Raw genomic sequence first — 17,483 nt, forward strand, 5'->3', positions numbered from 1 at the left:
TCTTCCAGGTAATGGGAGAGTGTTCCATCACACAGTCTGTGTGGAGTTTGCACTTTCTCCCGTGTCGGGATGGGATGCCTTCGGGTGCTCCAGTTTCTTCCCACAATTCAAAGATTTGCAGGTTAGGTGAATTGGCTATGATAAAATTGCCCCTTAGTATCCAGAGATGTGCAGAGTAGGCGGGGTTACGGGGATAGGACGGGGATGTGGGCCTAGGTAGGATGCTCTTTTGGAGGGTCGGTGCAGACTCAATGGGCCAAATGGCTTCCTTCTGCACTGTAGGGATTCTATGATTATACTCCTGACTTATGCCTTTCAGATGTGGCCAGACGGAGGAATCAGGAGGTTTGTTACTCACCACAGGATCCCTAGCTTATGACCTGCTAATGTAGTCACAGTATTTATATGGCTATTCTAATTAAGTTTGTGGTCAATGGTAACCCCCAGGATATTGACAGTGGAGAATTCAGCGATTGTAATGCCATTGAATATGATGGGGGAATTGTTAGATTATCTCTCATTGGAGATGGTCATTGCCAGGCACTTGTGTCGTGCCAATGTTACTGGCCAGTTACCATGCCAAGTCTGGATGTTGTCCAGTTCTTCTTGTATTTGTGCATGGACTACTTCAGTATCTGAGGAGTTGCGAATGGTGCTGAACATTGTGTAATCATCAGTGAACATCCCCACTTCTGGCCTCATGATGGAAGGAAGGTCATTGATACTGTGGCTACAAGAGCAGGTCAGAGGTTGGGAATTCTCCGGTGAATACCTCACCTCCTCTCTCCCCAAAGCCAGACCACCATTTACATGTTTCAGAAGTGCGATGGAATTCTCTCCAATTGCCTCGTCAATGAAGCTCCAACAACACTCAGAAGCTGGACATGCAGGGCAACAGGGAGAAAATGGGTTGGGGATTAGTTTGGGATTGCTTTAGCAAACATTTGACACCATTACAGTGAACTGATTGGCCTTCTTTAAGAGCCATTCACTTCTATGGTACTAGTAGTTCAAGATTAAGAAAATTAGTGTTAGATGCAATATACTTTACATGTCTATTTCTATAAGTGGAATAGTAAATGAATTACCCCAGAAATTATAGCACACATTTACAAATTGATCACACTTAGCCCTGTAGTACACAGTTTGTGGTTGCAGCATTGAAATATAATTTTTTCCCCGTGGCATTCTTTACAAACATTACTGATGAATATTATACATAATCGTGCAGTCGAAGATAAGGGAGAACTCTGTTAATCTAAAAGCAAAAACAGATAGCAATTCAATAAGATTAATAAAATGTGAATGAAAGAAAAATGATTTACAAAACAAAAAGGAAAAATAAATGAAATAGTGCAAGGGAAAGAAGATCGCCGAAATGGGGAATGCAGGAGTAGATTTACTTGAAGAAGATATTTGAGGTATGATTTTCATTTGAAGAATATTCTATGTGCAATTACTGTCTTGATCCAGTGCATATTAAGGTTAATAAATTCAGCCGGTGTGAAGGAATGGGCCAAAATTATAACAAAGTGCATTTATATAGTGTTAAGTATATAGAGGAACAAACATTCCAAGGCACTTCTGTACATGCGTGAAAAAAGAAAATTATTGTGAGGCAAAGCAACAGGTTAAAAAAGATGCTGGAAAACTTATTTTGCGCTCATTCATGGAATGTGGGCAAATATTTAATGCCTATACTGATTACCCTTGAAAGTGGTGGTGAGCTGCCAGGCCTCTGGATTGAGTCCAATACTATATAACTGCTATGTTATTGTATCCTTGGTAACAGTAAATGGGTTTTGGAGACAGAGGCTTCAGGAGGAAATTTGGGAGACTGGGACGTTGGTAGTTGAAGACTGCCAATGTGATTGAGGGGAGGAATAGGGGAATGCACAAGAGATCAGAGTTGGAGAAATGGAAATTCGGGAGACTGGGATCTTGGTAGTTAAAGACTGCCAATGTGATTGAGGGGAGGAATAGGGGAATAGAGTTATAGGGCTGAAGGAGATCACTGCAATAGAGAAGGGTACAAAGACCAGATTCTTCCAGTGTCTTTCTCACTAGCCTTAAATTTGAGATGCTGGAAGACAATGATAATCTTTATTGTCACAAGTAGGCACTCTCCGGCGCCTGTTTGGGTACACGGAGGGAGAATTCATTATGTCCAAATTACCGAACCTAGCAGCATGTCTTTCGAGACTTGTGGATGGAAATGGAGCACCCGGAGCAAACCCACCCAATGATAGGTGATAAATCAGAGGCCAGAAAAATGACATTGAAGTACTCTAGACTGGAGCTGGCAAAACCATTTATGAGAGCTTTAACAGTGGACAAACAGATTCAGCTCGCAACATCACCAACTTCCATCCCTACCAATGTGGTCTTTGTAATGGAGGGAATTTTAGGTCTGAAAGATAATTCACGTGTCAAGCAGACAAGGTTGCAAATCGTTTGATTTAGTCCTTATGTTGAGTAGGGAATTGACATGAGTGAGCAGTTTGAGGGAGGAAAGGGGGAGCCAAAGAGACCCAGAATTCCTTGAGTTTACCTAGAGGAATGTTGGGCTCTTCAAAGATCAAATAGCTGAGTCGTAAACTGCATAAAGGCTCACAGACAACTTGTATGAAAGACTACAGCGCTGAATTGGGAGTTATCACAATGTTTTATAATTTATTCTTAACATATTGCAAACTCATGACAAAATGCAACATTATACGACCTTTTACATAAAACTGAAGGTTTGACATCAAAGCAAAATATACTTTGATGTAATTTCTTGTCATTCTTATGTTGGGGAAAAAAAGAAATCACCCAGTTAGATATTTTGAGGCACAATGAAGGATTTTCATTAATACTGCTTTTTGCGCCTGGTTTTTGACAAGTCCAGTGGCCACAGAACAACAAAAGTGATGTTAGTCCAAATGAAAATATTTGGTTTTGTATATAAATCTACGAGCAGTGATCTAACTAAAGGTGTCTGTATTTTGAAATTATGGCATTAAAGCCTTTTTTAAAGAATGCATACTTCAGTATATATTTCCTATGCTGATTTATCCTTTTCTCTCCGTGGCCAACTATTCTGTCTGATCAGATGAGACCTTAATACTTTAATAAATGGAACAAGGTAATTGACATTCAATTTACGTTAGATTCTCAGATCAGTCAAAGTGACTGCTTAGGGAATTATTAATCCCAAATAAAGCCAAATGTGCAGACTGCAAGATCAGCCAGTAAATGCCTGAAGGAAATTCTTTGTCGTCCCTAGTACCAGAAAACATCAATCTTGTTTTTGCTTGAACTCTGACTTCAGTAAAACTTTGTTTCCTTATGGATTTTTTTTGTCACAATCTCATGGCATGATGAAGTCAACTAAAAGGAGATTACCAGATAGAAGGCTGTTTACAAATGAGGCTCGAGCGCATCAATTACGAAGTCTGTAGATTACATCTGATGGGTTGGAAAATTATGATTCAGGAAAACACCTGGATCCAACAGGAAAATGCTAGAAATAAAATCCCCAGTGTTCACCCCAAAGAATGTTTCCAAGTGTGATAAATTAATTTCAGTGTAAGGTACATTTAACATTGTAAAAATCATTCTGGCATGATTTATTTTTCATTCACTGGGTTTAGATTATTAGTCAAAGAGAAGCTTATTAACTGATGTGGTATGATGCCATTGGTGAGATAACCATACCCAGAATGTGACAGAAACTAGCTTAATTTCTCCACATTGCTTGTGAGCCAATGCATTTCCTGCTGATGCTGTACATTGTTGTTAATGAACGAATAATATTAGGGACCTTTGGTGGTGTGAACAAGATTAAAACATTGCATTTCTGTGCCTTTTACGTGACACACTGTTTAATATGACATTCTGCTTTAGTTTTATTGAAATAAATTAGAAATTAAAATTTCTCTAATTAGATAGAGCTCTGGTTGTGATGTATTTGGGGACTGCATTTTCTTTGCTTTCATCGTTGAATACTAAAGGGGAAGAAAATATGCAGGCTGTTTGCTGTGGAATTGTTACTAACAATGTTACAAATCTTAGAAATTATTATGCAGAATTTTGTTCATGGTCCGACTACACGGATTCTCTTGGGACAGGCAATGCCGCTGGCCGCTACTTGCACGACTGTCTTCAGTGATATGAGTTTTTCCCTCTTGTCTATTCTATGTAGAAAAGATATCAAATATACTTGATGTCCAATTTAAAGAAATCTTGAATTGTCAAATTAATCTGTTTATTTGAATCTGTATTATTTAGATGCTATTTTCATGCCATTTTCCTTCCTTTAACCTCTAATTGGACATGATCAATGTTGTGTTCAATCTTGCCAAATCTCTTAGGTTGTGTTATGGGCCAGGGTTTAGAGAACTCCAAAGTGTATCATGGAGATCACCTGACCCACGACCTTTATTAGATTGTGGTAAGGGGAGCACACGGCCCACTCTACAGGTGTGCTGCAGCAGAAATCTAAAGTATTTTTTAAAGTAAAACAATGTTTATTCTATGAACTTAGTTAACCTTTTTAAAACATACAGTGAACATCTTAGCAACCATCAATTCAAATACAACCCCCAAGGAATACAACACTCTAAGTAATCCTTAAACTTCCCTTTTAACATCCATAAGACAAAAACCCTTTTTACAGAAGCACATCAGGTTTAAAGTCTCTACTGAGTGCAGTTATCACTCTGAATTCACCAAATGATCTGGAGATAGTCATAGATTGCAGAGAGATCAAAATTACACCTTCTTTGGCTGGCTGCAGCTCCAACACTAAAAACGAAACTAAAAAACAGACACACCCAAGCCTTTCCTCAAAGCGAAACTAAAAAGCAGAGCCAGAACTCAGCTCCACCCACACTCTGACATCACTGCAGCCACTTGAGCAGACAAACATTTCTTTAAAAAAAAAATGTTTTAAAATCCTTTTTCACATTTTCTCCCACATTTACACCCATCAACAATAAACAATAATCATCAAGATATGTCAATCCCCATAATAACAACGATCCCATCCGCCCACCAACCCCCAAACATCAGCCCGCATGTTTACATAAAAAATTACAAAAAGGAATCGGGGATTACCCGTAGTCACCCTTAATCTACACAGCCCCCACCCCCAACTAATGTTCGATGTTATCCAGTTCTTGAAAGTGCATAATAAATAGTGCCCATGACTTGTAGAACCCCTCCGAGCTTCCCCTCAGTTCGAACTTAACCTTCTCAAGGGTCAAGTATTCCAACAGGTCCCCCCGCCACGCCAGGGCACTGGGTGGAGAGGCTGCTCTCCATCCCAGCAGGATCCGCCTTCGGGCGATCAACGAGGCGAAGGCTAGGATATCTTCCTCCGCTCCCGTTTCCAACCCTGGCTGATCCGACACCCCGAATATGGCCTCCTGGGGACCCGGGTCCAGTTTCACACACACCACCTTGGAAATTACCCTAAACACCTCCTTCCAGTACTCCCCTAGCTTTGGACAGGACCAAAACATATGAACGTGATTCGCGGCCCCCCCGCCCCCGCAATGCTCACACGCATCCTCTACTCCTTCAAAAAATCGGCTCATCCTCGCCCACGTGAGGTGCGCTCTATATACCACCTTCAGCTGTATCAGCCCCAACCTCGCACATGAGGTGGAGGCATTCACTCTCCGGAGCACCTATCTACCTCCAACATCTCATCTATTACCCTCTGCCGCTCCAACCTCTCCTCTTTATCCACCCTGGCCTTAAACAAAATTACCTCACCTCTCACCACCGCCTTTAGAGCCTCCCAGACGACTGCCTTCAACACCTCACCCGTACAATTGAAACCTACATATTCCTTAATTACCTTTTCAATTTTCTCACAGAACACTTGGTTCCCCAAAAGCCCCACATCCAGTTTCCACCCCGGTCTCTGCGCTGCCCCCTTCTCCAGCACCATATCCACCCAATGTGGAGCGTGATCTGACACTGCAATTGCAGAGTATTCTGACCCCTTGACTCCAGCCAGCAAAGCCTTCCCACCACAAAAAAGTCGATCCCCGAGTATACCTTATGGACCGCTGAGAAAAACGAATACTCCCGTTCCCTTGGGTGCAGGAACCTCCAAGGGTCCTCCCATTTCCACCATTAGCCCAGCGAGCGCGGCCGTGATCTGTCCAACCTTGGCTCCTGCACCAAGTTCCAGTCGTCCCCCCCACAATCAGCTCATGCGTGTCCAAGTCAGGAATAGCTCCAAACGCCTTCCTCGCGAATCCCACATCGTCCCAATTGGGACCGTATGCAATTAACAGCGCCACTAATCTCCCCTCCAGTGCCCCTGTCACAATCACATATCTACCACCCTGATCTGCCACCACCTTCTCCATCTGGAAGCGTACCCTTTTGATGACCAGCACCGCTACCCCTCTAGCCCTACCATCAAATCCGGAGTGAAACACTTGGCTAGCCCAGCCCTTTTTAAGTCTCACCTGGTCCTTTACCCTCAAGTGAGTCTCCTGCAGCATTGCTACATCGGCTTTCAAACTTTTAAGATGTGCAAGCACCCTTGACCTCTTGACTGGACCTCCTAGCCCTCTCACGTTCCACGTGATTATCCTTACTGGGGGTCTCTCACCCCCCCCCCCCCCCCACCTTTCTTATCCACCATCACCATACCACCGTGCCCTGCCCCATAAGCCTGACCCGCCCCTGTCCATTGTTAACATTGGACCCCCCCCTCCCAAGAATCCCCCCTACAAAAACATCCCCCAACTTCCATCCCTCCACCCCCTCTTGCTCGCCTCGTAGGCCCATTGAAGCCTGCTATCCAGGCTCCAACGTCCGCAGTCCTCCTCTCACCTCACCCCCGTTCACTAACTGACTTTAGTTAGCTATCGTGGGTGGCTCCCCCCACCAAGACCTCTCGCCCCCTTCCACCCAGTCCCAGAGAAAGAAACACCAAAACAAACCCAACAATCCAACCCCTACAATTCACTAACATAACATTTAACCGTCGCAACACAGAACGCCATTAACTTAAACTCTGTAACAATGCAAAGAGAAGTAAATTTCAATACAAATCAGTAAAAAGAAAGTTATAACATTTGTACATTTTCCAGCCGCTCAAACACAGTCCACAGTCTCTCTTCCAGTTCCGCTCTTCACGTCTGTCCCAAGCCTTCTGTCCTCACGAACGCCTCAGCCGCCTCCGCTGTCTCAAAATAAAAGTCTTTGGTGTTATATGTTACTCTCAACTTTGCCGGGTACACCACACCAAATCGCACCCCCTTCTTGTACAAAGCTGCCTTCACTCGCCCAAACGCCGCTCATCTTTTTGCCAAATCCACCGTCAAGTCCTGGAAGATCCGAACCGCAGTACCATCCCACAGCACCTCACGCTCCTGCTTCGCCCAGCTTAATATTTTCTCCTTCATGCAAAACCTATGGAAGCAGATAATTACTGCCCTTGGCGGCTCGTTCACTTTGGGCTTCGGCCTTAATGACCGATGAGCTCGGTCTAGCTCGTACAGGGTGGGGTTCTCACCCTCCCCCATCAGCTCTGGCAACTTCTTAGCGAAGTATTGCGTTGGCCTTGGGCCTTCTGTCCCTTCGGGCAAGCCCACAATTCTCAAATTGTGCCGCCTTGAGCGGTTTTCCAAGTCTTCCAGCCTTGCTCGGAGTCCTCTCTTAACCTCCACCACCCTCCGCAGCTCGTCCCCCATCGAGGTGACCTGGTCGCTGTGCCGTGTCACGGCCTCCTCCACCTCCTCCACCTCCTCGCCCTGCTCTCTCACCTCGGCCGATGCCTTTGCCACCTCCACCCTCATCAGGCCGATTGCCTCCTCCACCAATGACCTCAACACGACCACCATCTCTTTCCTCAGGATCTCCATGTGCCTCACCAAACGTTTTTCCAGCTCCACCGCTATCACCTCGGTCATCTTCGCCACCGTAAGTAGTGCGGCCCCGCCTTGCAGTTCGGCTTCCGCCATCCTGTCAACACTTTTGCTCGTCTTCTCCTTCGGCGGCGAACCCGCGTTTCCTCCTTTCTTCAAAGCTACTCTTCGCATCCTTTAGCGGCTTATTGTTTTTTATCTTCTTTTCTCCTCTCTCCCCCTTCACTCTCCTGCTCTTCATCAATCTGACATTCTTTTTTGAAAAAAAAAGGGGGAGAGAAAAAAGAAAAAGAAAAAAAACTTTCACCAGAATTCCTTAACTCTTCTTTCTTTCTCCTCTGCATTCACCTGGCCCCGCTGGCTGCTCGTGGCGGCCCCAAAGGCCGACGATAGTCGGGGGGGGGGGGGGGGGGGGTGCGTGAAGACTCGGGGATTTCCCGAAATCGCTGCGAATCGCAGCCACCGGCGGGAGCTCTTGTTGTTGCGGCCGCCCAGCGCGCCCACGCCACCTGAAGTCCGACAAACATTTCTTAAAGTGACATTCCCATGACAGTTGAAACTGCTGTGCTGTCACTTGTTGTGTTACAATCTTTTAGTAATGTCATATCCGTCAAATTGTTTTCCATCTGAACATTGGAAACTGCAGTAAGAGCCTATGATGAGTTTATTAATAATTTTGCTCTCTCCTAGGTCTCGTCCTCCGAGCAATGTCCCTTTGTTTTCCTGTCCTGACAGAAACAAGGTGAACTTCATTCCTAAAGGGTCAGCTTTCTTTCCAGTAAGTATCGTCAGCCGACCTCTGTTCTCCACCTCTGATCTGTTGCTCAAGAACTCATCAATCTCTGGCCTCAGTCCCATCATCGCATCCAACACTGTGACTGCTGAGCAGCTCCCATCTCCGGTTTCATTCTCACCTTTGTCAGATGACACCAGCATGAGGGACTCTGAGGCCTTGATGCAGCAGACATCGCGTCCACAGCAACAGCTCCATGAGTCCCAAATTGAAGAATTTTCCTCAGCTCAGAACTTTGTGATCATCTAATCCCTGCACCTCCCACTGATGCCCCTCCCTATGGTGGAGCAGGCCTCTGCCCTTGTGTAGGTGTGGTCTATATATCTGATCGTCTGCATGGAGTAGCACCTGTATTCTGAACAAAGGCTCTTAGAATTTTAGCATATCTTACACAGTTCTTGGCAGGGATAGAATTCCTTTTTTAGGAAATGTTTGTGAGAAGCAGTGATGCTTGCAAAACACGTGCTTGAGTGTTTAAAGTGCAGACTATGCATTACATGGTATGTTTGGATGGATTAGTACTGTTGTCCTGTGTTCTGTTCCATCTCCTATAGTAAGAATAAGCTCTATATATAAAATATGCCTGTCTAAAAGATAGAAAAAATAGATGTGTTGTGTTATGTCCAATGAAAAAAAAAATATTGTTTACAAACAATCCAGGTTGTTTAAGTTTATAAATTCTGTAACACATACAATGCAAAAAAGAAAAAATGGCCACAACAGTTGCACAGTGCCCACCCTATGGCCTAGCTTCAGGTACTTCAGTTGAAGTCTAAACTCAGGTAATTTGGAATGTATATCCACATAGGATTTTAACGAATTTGTGGCTGAACAAGCTAAGGGGGAGTTTAGGGTAAGCATCACTCTCTTGCCTTTCCGTTTTCTACATAACCTTTCCTCATTACATTCCACTTTCTTTAACTAAAAGTGCATTCTGACCCCGGAAATACCTGGACCAGAGTGATTATTGAAGAACCAGCACTGTGATGTCTGACATCACTTCTTTTCATGGATGTCAAAAATTTACATAAACCATTGTTTTGAAACGTATCCGCGTTTTCTGACATTTCAGAATTTAAGAAAAAATGTTTCAGGTGTTGAAGACTGTTAAGCTGTTGCAAATACAGTTGTGTTGAAAACTGGGCTGTATCTAAGAAACATTCCATGTTGTGAAGAAATCTCAATGCTCAAATGTTTAAGTTACAATACTAGACTCTTCAGGTTCTTGTGTTAGATATGTTCCCTTTTCTGTGTGTGAAATTTGGGATTGGCAGATACACAAAGTAAAATGGTGTTACACAGATGAAATAAAATTAATGTTTAGTTTCTTGTCTTGACCCCACCTTTTTAATGTTAAAACCGTTATTTGCACAACTTTCTGTGGCTACTGTAAAGTAGCATTTCTTTTTAAAAAAGAGATTTTAAACTAGTTATTTAGTATTTATTTAACTAAAATGTACTTTGGGACAGAAATGTGATGAACTAAGGTTCAGCATGGGTGATTATCTTTTTAAGGATTCCATTTGATAAATGACTCCTATTATTTGAAAAGTGTTACACTGGAAAGGATAGAAAAAAACTTGTCTGTTATTTTGTGGAACAAGAACCCAGCACTCCGCATTCAACTACAGAAGTTAGCAGCCGGTGCTGAATTTTACCACCAAGTTGGTACAAGTGACATGAGGTGAATATCTGTATAGGGAGAGAACTTACTGGGGGGGGGGGGAACAGTGTCCGAATTCCCTTTAACTTAATCTTTCGCCTGAGAAACTAGATATTAATTTTTACCAAACACTGTTGCAAATCAGTTTTGATTATGATCTTTATAAAGGTTTTAAACCAAATAGGTTGGAAATTAGCTGATCTTTAAAAAGAAATGTAAATTTAAAACATTATTAGACTCGGAGTGTATCCTACATCCAGATGTAGAACTTTTTTGTTTGTCGAAAACATGGTTTAAAAACTTGTTTCAAATTTTGTACATAGTTTTGCTGTTATTTCTAGCCATTGTGCTAAACAGTATTTATGAGTTTCCACACAATGTTTCTTTAAATAATGCATCGTGTGGCTTTTGTTTTGTATTTTTTTCAGTATATAGTTCTTGTGTCTTATTTAAAATAAAGTTATAGCAAACAGCATGAATAAAAACTGGCAATTTTATAATCACATTTGGTTTTTAATTATAAATTTAGTTGGCAACAAATTCTTTGTATATTGTAGATTTCAACGGTCGAAGGTTTGCCAAGGTTGCAACTGACCAGAACAATTTCCTCACAAAGTAAATTCTTGGTTTGCAAAGTGGTTGTTTGACTAGCATAATTTTGTGCCTCCCATTTTGTACTATGCAAGAATACATTGTGTTTACAAAAGAAATTGGTGCGTAAACTGAAGACTTTAAAAAAAATTGAGGAATGGATCAGCCTGTAGTAGCTATACCATCCAGACCAGGTGGGATCCCATGTCGGTTCTGAGCTAACTGATTTCAGCCTGGCTAATGCTGCAATGCTACAATTGTCCTGAATACCTTGGGTTAGGGAGAGGTGACACTTTTAAACCTATGCAGCTTTTTAAATCTATATGCACAAACTGGACAGGTAGCTAGTTAAAATGCTGTGGGTTACCAATCTGCCAGATCCCACCCTTTCCAACTGTAGCAGTTTTTTCTGGAGAAGCAACTAAACTGGATACTTAAAGCTGCTGAGGGTTCTCATTCACAAAAATGTTAATCAGGGTCTAATGACATAATTGGGACATAATTGGGCACTTTTCACTGGTCTTGACTGGAAAAGTTACGGTCACTTTTATGTCTGTTGTCTGATTACACTTCTATGGAGTGTCTTAGGATATTTTCTTTGACGAAGTAACAATATATATATAATATATACACACCCATGCAAGTTAGTATATATTTATGTATAGATTAAAAACACAATACATATACACATAATTGAGTTCCCAATTAACATTTCACAGGATTAGATAAATAGAGACTTTGATGCATCCTCTCATATTTGACATCTTTTAAGCTCCCAGATAAAATTAATGTTAAAATCTTATGTGGTTTCAACTGGGGGATTGTGCTCTGAATTTTATCACTACCTTAAAAAAACTTCTCATTCTAAATAGTACTTTAATAATAGTCACATGCATTGTTGATAGAATAGCTACATAATGGCATTAATTACAGATGCAATTCACCCATGGGCAATCTCCCCCCCCCCCCCCACCCCAAGTGAGGACACCCTGCTATGGAGTCCCTGGGAATCCCCCCTTACGCCTCCCCCCCCCCCCCCTTGCAGGATGCCCAACTACCCCTACTTACCTGCCATGCACACTCCCTCTGCACAACCCCCTCCACCTCCCTTTCATGAGCATGGCCTCCCTCGGCCCCTGAGCCTTGGCAATACCTGGTAACCTTGCACTGCGACCTGAGCAGTGCTTTTGCCAGGTTGGCAGTGTCAGGATGGCAGTGCCAAGATGCTCACGTTCCAGGGGGCCACCCTGCACTGTCCCATACCACCCAGGGGTCTCGGATAACTCTGGATGCCATTCTGCCTAGTCCATGTTTGTGTGAACGAAGCCTGGCTGCAGCTTCCGTGGGGAGGTCGGTAGATCCTGGGTACGTTTGCTGAAGTCGTTCAAAATCATCTACAGTATGTGCTATTTGGTTCTGCCCCTTTTGTCGTGATTCTGACTCCGACGCCGGGTGGGACTTGGGTAGACCCAGCGAGGTATGAAGGCTGCTGGGAAACCCACAGGAGGTATCTACCGAGTGTACTGCGCTCAAGCAAGAGCGCAACGCGGATGGTGGATCGTGCCTTATATTTTTACACAATTATTTCTAAACAAATAAAATACAATAGAGAACAATTGATATTGCATATTCTAATTTTTCATGGACTGACCTACACACACCACTGTTCCCCAATTTTATTCGGTACAAACTAGGCCCTTACAGCAACAAATTGCACCTGTACAGCACCTTTTAACAAGGTTAAAAAATCCCAAGGTGCTTCACAGATTTGTTGTCAAACAAAATTTGACATAGCCACATAATAGGATATTAAGACAAGTAACCAAAAACTTGATTGAAGAAGTAGGTTTTATAGATCATCTTAAAGAAGCAGAGATATAGAGAGACGGGTTTCGGGAGATTGTATGACGGATGAGTTCGGTTTTAAGGAGCAATCTGGGAGGAGGGACATGAAGTTTAAAGAAGAAATTCCAGATGGGTATTATACAGAAGAAACAAAAACAGAAAATGCTGGACAATCTCAGCAGCTCTGACAGCATCTGTGGAGAGAGAATGGAGCCAACCTTTCGAGCCCGAATGACTCCATAAGACATAGGAGCAAATTTAGGCCACTTGGCCCATCGAGTCTGCTCCATCATTGAATCATGGCTGATATTATTCTCATCCCCATAACCCCTGATCCCCTCATTAATCAAGAACCTTTCTATCTAGTCTTAAAGACACTCAATGATTTGGCCTCCACAGCCATCTGTTGACAAAGGGTCATCCAGACTCAAAAGGTTAGCTCCGGTCTCTCCACATATGCTGTCAGACCTGCTGAATTTGTCCAGCATTTTCTATTTTTGATTCGGATTCCAGCATCTGCAGTAACTTGCTTTTATTATACAGCAGAATGTTTGTTTGGTCACCATTGGTGGGATTAAGGCAATCGGGGATGCACCAGAGCCAGAACAGTTGGTGTACAAAGTTCGCTGAGGGTTGTTGGGTTGGAAAAAGGTGGAAATAGGGATGGAGAGGCTGTGAGGAGATTTGGTCACAAGGATGAACATTTTAAATTTTGTGACATTTCTGGATTGGGAGCCGATTATAAGTCAGCAAGCGGCAGACCTGAAGCTTAGTGGGTAGAAGATGGGAGGCTAGCTAGGATAGCGTTGGAATAAGTTGAATTGGGCCTTGGTGTAGTAATGCAGGAGGGGCCTGAAGGCAGCAAATTATACTTGGGGTGAAGGGATATTGGCTTGTTTAAATTTGAACTCTCCCAGTGGGGGTCAAGGTAGATGCAGAATAATTTTATGCAAATACCAAGTTGCCAGACTTTCGCCTTTAATTTCATAATGGCTCTTTTGCATAAAACGTTAAATGTAACATTTTTTTGTATCAAATCTGTACCATGTCAAAATCTTTTGTAGAAAGCTGTGATTGTTTACCTTAATTTAGGGGTTCTTTACTGAGGGATTTGTGAGCCCTTAAAAGGTTTCAAGGATCTGACAAACCTGTATCTTTCAAAAATATCATTTTTATAAATCCCATTCCGCTCACAGGGTCAACAAAAAAGTGAAGACGATCACTTAATAAATTCAGTGGTGCCCATTTATTATTGAAAATGAGTCTTTTAAGTAGAATGTGAGATAGGAGAATGATTCCAGGGAAAAGGAACTTCAGTTACATCGATTGAAGAAGCTGGGACTGTTCTACAAGAAGAGAAGAGTGAGAGGAGAATTTGGGCGAGGTATTAAAAATTATGAGTGGTATGGACAGGGTAAGTGGGGAGAAACTGTTCCTTTAGGCTGAAGGATCAAGAACCAGAGGATGCTGATTTAAGGTGGTGAGGAAAATAAGCAACAGATACTTTTTTAAAATAAATTTAGAGTACCCAATTCATTTTTTCCAATTAAGGGGCAATTTAGCGTGGCCAATCCACCTAGCCTGCACATTTTGGGGTTATGGGGGCGAAACCCACGTAAACACAGGGAGAATGTGCCAACTCCACACAGACAGTGACCCAGAGCCGGGATCGAACCTGGGACCTCGGCGCTGTGAGGCTGCAGGGCTCACCCACTGTGCCACCAAGCAACAGATACTTGAAGCAAATCTTTTTGGGAGCAAGTGATTAGGATCTAGAATCTGAGTGGGATGGAGGCAGATTCAATCAAGGCCTTCGAGAAAGGATAGATCGTTAAATGGAGAGAAAAGAAAATGCAGGACGGTTGGGAAAAGGTGGAATAGTGGAACTAGCTAAGCAATTCTTGCAGAGGTGTGGCATAGATGCAATGAGCTAAATGACAACCTCCTGCAATGTAACCATTCTATGATTTTTTTCAACCACTTCCAAAAGAGGAGGAATTCACTCTGTGCATTGGTACGCGGTTGGGCCAATAAGGAGGGGAGATATCCTCTCTTCTCCCAGATCCACTCGTGACAATTGGCAGTAGATTGTTTCCCTGGCAGACTGTGTGGCAGGCATTTTCTTGCTCCAACATGTTTAAATTGGCTAAGCACAGCCAATGGGATAAAATGTCTGCTTTTTGGGATAATGGACCAAGAATTAACCAGAGTGCTTTGGGCTGATGTTTGGCTGACTTCACATTTTGCTGTTTATGCAGCTGATCATTGCTTGATCATGGCATAATAGGAAAGGGCATATGGAGCTGATCAAGTTGTTGCCAGGAACTCTCAAATCCAGGCCCCAGGGCTATCAGTCACGCAAGGTGCAGATGGCTGTGCCAATTGACTTTTTGTACTGAAGTGGACCTGGAGCTGAGTGCACATTGTATATGGTGAGTCATCTGATACAAATTGCTCCACACAGTTGTCATGGACTTGAAGGGGCAACGGACTCCTCCTGTGCGGTAATGACTCTTTTCTGTTGTCGGATTTTGCTGTGTGGAAATTTACTGCTGGTTTAATGTGACAGGAGCCGAGCTTAAACCAACTGCTATTAAAAGGGGTCCATGGAATTTTTATGACTGGAGGTGGTGCCTTAGAAACAGAAGGGTTGAGAACTCCTATCTTAAATATCAAGCTAGATTTTGTAGTCGGTGGTGAAATAGCAGCTCTTCGAACCATTCGGCCCATCGAGTCTGCACTGACCCACTTAAGCCCTCACTTCCACCCTATTCCCATAACCCCTCCTAACCTTTTTGGTCACTAAGGGCAATTTATCATAGCCAATTCACCTAACCTGCACGTCTTTGGACTGGGAGGAAACCGGAGCACCCGGAGGAAACCCACGAAGACACAGGGAGAACATGCAGACTCCGCACAGACAGTGACCCAGCGGGGAATCGAACCTGGGACCTTGGCACTGTGAAGCCACAGTGCTATCCACTTGTGCTGCTCTTGCTTGTGAATGCTTTTTTACAATAAATTTAGAGGACTCAATTCATAGTCAATAGAGTAACAACAATCCAAATAAAATAGTGCACCTGTGATGGATGGACTTTGATCAAGCATTCTTACAGGGTGATTTTGGAATAAAATACATTTTAAAAAATTTTTTAAGAGTGATGGTAATTAAAGATTAAAATATTTACAGGGAATCTTAAATTTGGGAATCCTTCCAGACTTACTCTAATCTGTCATAATTTCATTGCCGTGTATTAACAATGCATCTTGGACAAAGTATAACTGTTCAGCAAGCTTTTAGAATGTTCTGCAGATGCAAAGATTTGTTTGTAATTCAGTCAAATGGCTTTGAAATAGAATATGTTAATAATGGTTCACATGAGCCAACTGTGACATTACAAAATACCAATTACTTTTGAAGCACAGACATACCATTCTGTTAACATGGGGATAGTCCCATGCAATTAATTCTACATAATCTTGCATGAAAATTATTAAATGCAATCACCATTCTTAAGGTCATTTTAAGTTGAAACGACCCAACACTGAACATATTTTTTGATTAAAAAAGCTTGCATTACTTCCTCAAAGTCTTGTGCTGAAAAATAATCCCTTCTTATCTGCAAAGTGTACAGGGGCTATACCAGATTATACCATTTGATACCACTGTATTTGCTGTCTATGATAGGAGGCTGTCTTCACCATTTCCCACATGCTACCCTCAAACGTACTTTCCCAAGTTCTTTTGTGTATGATTAATTTAACCATAGATTGCATGTCTTTGATCATTTTTGTACCTGTTCCTCCTCTGCCTCCTTGGGTAGTATGCTTTGTCAACAGTTCAGTCAAATCATGGAAGGTGGTATATACTGAGGAAGAACTAATTGAACCACGAGGGAAACATTTGAGGCTGTCAGGGATGGAGAAATAGGTAACGGGGTAAGAGTTTTTATAGTGGTGGGTTGAGGTAAGGACATTACTGAATTGAATTTGAGATAGTTTACATTACATGAGAACTGGGACATATTGTGGTGTTAAGTCTTCGGAACCTTTATAACTCATACATATAATGTGTGGTACACTTTAGTGGTTTCTCTTACTATATACAAGTGCTTACCTAATGATCCTAAGTGTTTCTGCACTGGACTGAGGAAACAAAGTAGATGTCCATTGGGTCTCCGTTTATGTCTCCAGGGATGAACTGGCCAACTTATTGTTTGGTGTAATTACAGATGTGGGAAGTAAGTGGTCACTCCTGGAATTGTTGCTGTGGAATTAGTGCAAGAAATGAAAAAGGCAGAAAATTGCTGTCATTACCTGTGATGCAGAACCACCAGCTATGGCTCCTTAACCGAAGTGTGCATTTAAAAAATCATTAATTTTTGAGTGTTATATACCTATAAATGAGGATCTGTAAACATTAACATTGAGGCTTTCATTGGTCAATGAGTTCAGCACCAAGTGTGGAGATATGAGTTACTGGACTGGAGAGAGGAATCGTCATGATGACCGTTCGTCTAGTAATTGAACCATCTATTGTAGAAGAAACTGATAAAATAATGGAAGAGAAAATGCTTTTTTTTCTGATTTCTCACTTTATTTTCAGTAAGCCAAAACAAAACCACAGGAAGGATCTCAATTTTGAACAAAGTCACCCAATTAAGAAGTGATTTTTTAAACAACGTACGCGTGAAATTTTTTGGGGGGATAATTT

At 42.4% G+C, this 17,483-nt stretch overlaps 1 protein-coding gene across 1 annotated transcript in view; it reads left to right on the forward strand.

Moving 5' to 3' along the window:
- The window catches only part of LOC140425150 (glucocorticoid-induced transcript 1 protein-like), an 80,805-nt gene extending 70,812 nt beyond the window's left edge, over nt 1-9,993 (forward strand). Inside the window, exon 4 of the mRNA XM_072509095.1 lies at nt 8,568-9,993. Coding sequence (XP_072365196.1) covers nt 8,568-8,919 — 352 coding nt within the window. The 3' untranslated portion in view covers nt 8,920-9,993. The remainder of the gene's footprint in view (nt 1-8,567) is intronic.
- The last annotated feature ends 7,490 nt before the right edge of the window (nt 9,994-17,483 follow it).

Source organism: Scyliorhinus torazame, chromosome 6 (genome assembly GCF_047496885.1).
Source record: "Scyliorhinus torazame isolate Kashiwa2021f chromosome 6, sScyTor2.1, whole genome shotgun sequence".
NCBI classification, from domain to species: domain Eukaryota; kingdom Metazoa; phylum Chordata; class Chondrichthyes; order Carcharhiniformes; family Scyliorhinidae; genus Scyliorhinus; species Scyliorhinus torazame.